Source organism: Chanos chanos, chromosome 3 (assembly GCF_902362185.1).
Source record: "Chanos chanos chromosome 3, fChaCha1.1, whole genome shotgun sequence".
In the NCBI taxonomy this organism is placed as follows: domain Eukaryota; kingdom Metazoa; phylum Chordata; class Actinopteri; order Gonorynchiformes; family Chanidae; genus Chanos; species Chanos chanos.
The window spans coordinates 23,604,641-23,609,844 of record NC_044497.1 but is presented as its reverse complement, the minus strand read 5'-3'; the positions used below and the strand labels follow the sequence as shown (position 1 = coordinate 23,609,844).

At 43.2% G+C, this 5,204-nt stretch overlaps 1 protein-coding gene across 1 annotated transcript; it reads left to right on the top strand.

Moving 5' to 3' along the window:
• Positions 1–805: 805 nt before the first annotated feature.
• On the top strand, positions 806–4,820 carry nr4a1 (nuclear receptor subfamily 4, group A, member 1). Its single transcript, XM_030769878.1, has 7 exons — positions 806–868; positions 2,319–3,109; positions 3,249–3,378; positions 3,537–3,700; positions 3,808–4,010; positions 4,216–4,394; positions 4,564–4,820. The coding sequence occupies exons 2-7, from the start codon at positions 2,321–2,323 to the stop codon at positions 4,818–4,820; spliced, it is 1,722 nt and encodes a 573-aa protein (XP_030625738.1). The 5' UTR covers positions 806–868; positions 2,319–2,320.
• Positions 4,821–5,204: the final 384 nt, after the last annotated feature.

Below are 5,204 nucleotides of genomic sequence, written 5' to 3'. Positions count from 1 at the left end.
GAGCAGAGGGACCACAACTAACAACTCTCAGAAGTATTCCCATCCTGTCAGGCCCCTCAGACAGACTGCACCGTGGCCCTCATGCTTTGTCCCTGCACCCTGCGAATGCAGTTATTCATTTAGCACCACCACATGTCATAATCTCTGTTGATACTGCAGGCATCACAGCAGCCCTGCATTGCAATAGGTCTTTGTGCATTAGCAGTTCCCTTAATCATTCAGGTCTTTGAAAAGTGACATCATGGACAAACACAATGTTTGCACCGAGATGCTCCCTCATGGCCTACTTTTTGATTACTAAAATATGTCTGCATCCACACATTGTGTATCACATCTCATCACATTTAACACTTAAATTGTGGTTGCTGAATCTGATTAGGGCAAGAAAATAAACAAACAAACAAACAAACAAACAAAAAAAATCAAATGTTCACATCAACTAGATTCAACTACATTTTTTAAACGTTTAGAGTAACATCCACCACATCTTTATTTGTTTCTTCCCTTTCCTATTTTTAACAAAATTCATTGAGTTACTGGTTGGTCCGATGCCTATATTTAGACCAATAAACGTGCAAATAGTTTGCGTCAATGGAATCCCGCGTGTGCGTCATCTGTAAGGACGTCTGACTCCGAGGTGTATGATTGGTTAGCTTCCGGAAAGAGTCGCCAAGGCTCTCCGCCCCTGCATTGCCTTATTTGTGAATTAGAGGACACACCTCTGACGTAACGGTATAATAAACTTTGGTATAAATTGGTGCTCAGACAGAAATTTGAGAAAACAGCTTGTCGTTACCGAAGTTAACACAGATGTTGATCCACCTCTTGGAATACGGACGTTCAGTCCCTAATAAGAATTAACCTGCAGGTAGGTGATATACTGACATTAAATGCAGTTTTTATTCAACGTTTGTTATCATTCTTATTCTCGTGAAGATTATGACCGCACTGACTCTCAAATCAATGTTCGGGTCTGTATGTAATCTAATATGATACGAAGTTTTAAATGGAGTTGTTTTTTTATAGTAGATGCGCATGTTAGATGTGCTGACTCGAATAATCTTGGGTTATACGAAATATCTGGGAGGTATCCGAGATTCGGTATCCTCCCGTCTCCCAGTAACACAAACCTATCTATTCTGTAGCATGTTCTGTTAGGTAAGTTTAATTCTGCTTACTTTTTAATTTTTAAATGAAGAAAGAAAAGTTCCATGCAAATCGATGCGAGATGTCCCTGTGTAGGCTACTATCGGAGAGCTTCTGTATGCAACAGGTGCGTCGGTTCCCTATTCACCTGGAGGCCAGTCCGTTTCCTTTTTCTTGTGTGTATTTTTGCCAAACAAAAACTATTTTAAAGATGTTTTAAACGTGTGGGCTATGTAAATGATCATGATCGCGACTCAGCATATCAGTAATAGCACATCGCACATGTGAAGAGCAGTTTATGCAGCGTTGCGTGCAGATGAGCCACTGGCGACAGTGCAAATTCTGGTTTAGTTACCGATGTCCACATTCTCATGCGGTAGTCCTGTGCCAGCGTTATCACGTGGCGAGAAGTTCGTGGGTCAAATAGCAATCACTGTATGTTCCCACCTAAAAGGGAGGTCGTTTCCACCCTCAGTAAGTGTGACCAACCAGTCAGTGTTAGACTAAATTAAGCCATTTTATGGATCACCCGTGTACTACTCATACAGTAGCCGGTGAAATTATGCAGTCTTCAATTGTATGTGAGCATAATTTAACATAAAAGAAAACCTCATTTGCACATTTCAAATAGATCAGCAAATTATGTATGTTTTTCTCTGAAAATGATATACATATATACCATGCCCCATATCTTTTTGAAAACTTTCCTTGCAAGACCCTTCTTGTTGAGAGTTTCTGAGACGCTGGTAACAGGATAGGCATGGACTGCGCACCGGGCTTTCTAAGTTTTCTCGGAAACGTCCGGGGAATTCTGAGACATTCTAAGATGACTCAGTTCACAGGGGAGGAACTTCGGGATCACTTCAGGAGTGAATAATTTCAGTGTTTGAGAAGCAGTGCACATCCATGTTTTTTAATACTGTCGGAATGCCGGCTCGTTTGATAAGATGTGGAATGGGTCTGAGGGAGCCTCCTGATTTTTTTCTTAAACTAAAAGTGAAAACAAAAACACAAGCAGTAGATAAGAATCAGGATTTTTTTTAATGTAAGGAAAAGAAGATGAATTGATTGCATTTCTGATATATAAGCATTACATTTAAATAATCAGACCAGAGAAAAGCTCCATATTTGATTTATTCTCAAAAAAAAAAATTCTGATCTGTTTTCAACAGACATGACCTGTGTTCAGAGTCAACATGGTATCAAATCATATGAAACTACTCACTGCACCTCAGAGTTTGTGAACCCTGACTTCACTTCTGGACTGGTGATGGACCTGAGTGACCCACGGGAGCAGGTCTCAGCGCAGTCCTTACCAAGCATCACTTCCCTGGTTGGAAGCTATGTAGGCGAGTTTGACACTTACTCGTGCCAGATTGCTACTGCGGCAATGCCCACATGCACTGGCAACACCACTGGACAAGAATCTTTGAAGCTGGATGACTTTCAGGTTTATGGCTGCTATCCAGGTTCATTCGCACTGAGTTACCTCGATGACACAGTTTCTTCAGGTAGCTCAAACTGCTTTGGAAGTCCGGCCTCAGTTCCATCGCCCTCTACTCCAGGCTTCCAGTCAGGCTCGGCCTGGGATGCAACCTTTGGTTCCTGCTCACCTGGTCCTTTGGGCTGGGGATCAGACAAGACGCTGCTGTCACAGGCTCCGTCTTTCTTCACGTTTGGGACTGTTGCAGGAGAAGACCTGTCTCCTATGGGCCCGCTGCAACCACAGCTCCCAGACCAGGATGTCTTCTCTCATGCATCCCAGCATGGCTCACCACATCCCTACAGCCCTTTAGGGATGGAACAGAGTGGTCTGAACAGATCTCCACTTATGGAGGGTCACCTGTCACCTAAAGCACGAAGTCCCTCGGGGAATGCGGGACGCTGCGCTGTGTGTGGAGACAATGCCTCCTGTCAGCATTATGGTGTTCGCACCTGTGAGGGATGTAAAGGGTTTTTCAAGGTGATTTTATTTAAAGGGGTGTTTGTTCAAGCCCTCATGTCTTCGTCTTTTAATGGCAAACATTGGGAGCAATTAAAATGAGTGGATAACAGAATCATTCTGATTTTAATTTGGTTTTCTATACTTGGCTGTGTTCCAGCGTACTGTACAGAAAAATGCCAAGTACGTGTGCCTTGCCAATAAGGACTGCCCAGTGGACAAAAGGAGGCGGAACAGATGCCAGTTCTGCCGCTTCCAGAAGTGCCTGTCTGTGGGAATGGTGAAAGAAGGTAAGGGAAACATGTTCTCTCAGACATACACAAGAACAACACTGTGGTATACTTGAAATTTAAATATCAAATATTTTATTTATGTATAATTATTTTATTTATGTATAATTATTTTTTTTATTTATTTATATTGACATATTAACTTGCCCCCTGTCCAGTTGTACGTACAGACAGTTTGAAAGGGAGACGGGGTCGCTTGCCTTCAAAACCAAAAACAGTTCAGGACTCCTCATCCACTGGTTCCCCTGTGAACATTATTGCCTCTCTAGTCACCGCTCATATCGACTCTAATCCAGCTATTGGGAAACTGGACTATTCGAAGGTGAGGAGGAAATATGGATGACTGAATTCTCAGTTACTGAAGACTGTGGTTTGGCTATAACCTTCCTCGCACCTTTTTTTCCCCGCGATCTCTTTCTCTTCACTCAGTATCAGGAAACCGTGGCAAACATTTCTGAGAAGGAAGATGCGAATGACATCCAGCAGTTTTATGACCTGCTAACAGAATCTTTGGAGGTGATCAGGAAGTGGGCTGAGAGCATTCCAGGATTCGGTGCTTTCTGTAAGGAAGATCAGGAGCTTCTCCTTGAGTCAGCCTTTGTCGAACTCTTCATACTACGACTAGCCTACAGGTACAGAGGATCCACTATAAACCGATCAAAAGTACACTGTATGATAAAGAACAGATCATGAACTCAGTTACTGAATGGAAAGGCACACTAGATGTGATATTTGTGACTCTGTTTGTTTTAGGTTTTTTTTTGGTTCATAATCAGATTAATCTCTCTATGATGGTTACTCCATTTGACATTTTCCACCACTTGATGTTCTATGAAGGTCTAACCCTGAGACTGACAAGCTGATCTTCTGCAATGGTGTGGTCCTCCACCGAACTCAGTGTGTACGAGGTTTTGGAGACTGGATTGACTCAATACTGGAGTTCTCTCAGAGCCTTCATCGCCTGAACCTGGATGTATCCTCTTTCTCCTGTCTTGCCACCTTGGTCATTATCACAGGTGAGTGTGACTCATGATGTCTTTATCATGAGAATCAAATTGAGTTACTGCATATTTAAGGCTTCATAGATATTCTTGCTGTTTTGAGGCTTTGCTCTTTCTCCGCTGCATCACTTCCTAAATTCTCTCTCTCTCTCTCTCTCTTTTAAATTGTTTTTTTTTACCATAGATCGCCATGGCCTCATGGAACCCAGGCGGGTGGAGGAATTCCAGAGTCGGCTGATCACATGCCTTAGAGACCACGTTTCCAGGAGCACTTCAGATGCTGCTCGTCCAAACTACCTGTCCAGGCTGCTGGGGAAGCTTCCTGAGCTACGTACACTGTGCACGCAGGGCCTTCAGCGCATTTTCTACCTTAAACTGGAAGATCTGGTCCCGCCTCCTCCCATCGTGGATAAAATTTTCATGGACACCTTACCTTTCTGAGACTCAGCTGTAAGGAGATGTGACATGGAGATGCTTGGGGGGGGGGGGGGGGGGGGGGGGGGGGATAACTGGATATTCGTGGTGGATGAATCGACAGTGTTAATATTTAGGACTACTCATTCAGAGCTATTTTTTGCTGGACAAGGACATAACTGCTTTCCATTCTTTATTTTCTTGGAAATCTCCAAGACAGGAACCTCCTCATAACAAAAAAGTGCAGAGCATTATGGCAACTGACATAACAGAGAGGGAGCTTCCTCTCTGAGTCTGTCTAAAATGGTAACACTTCTATGTGTCTTGGTCTTCTGAGGTGCTCCAAGGAGCTGAGATGCTCTGTATCCCTTATGTAGTATGGGTTTAATTCTGTAGCTGGGTAGCATTAAT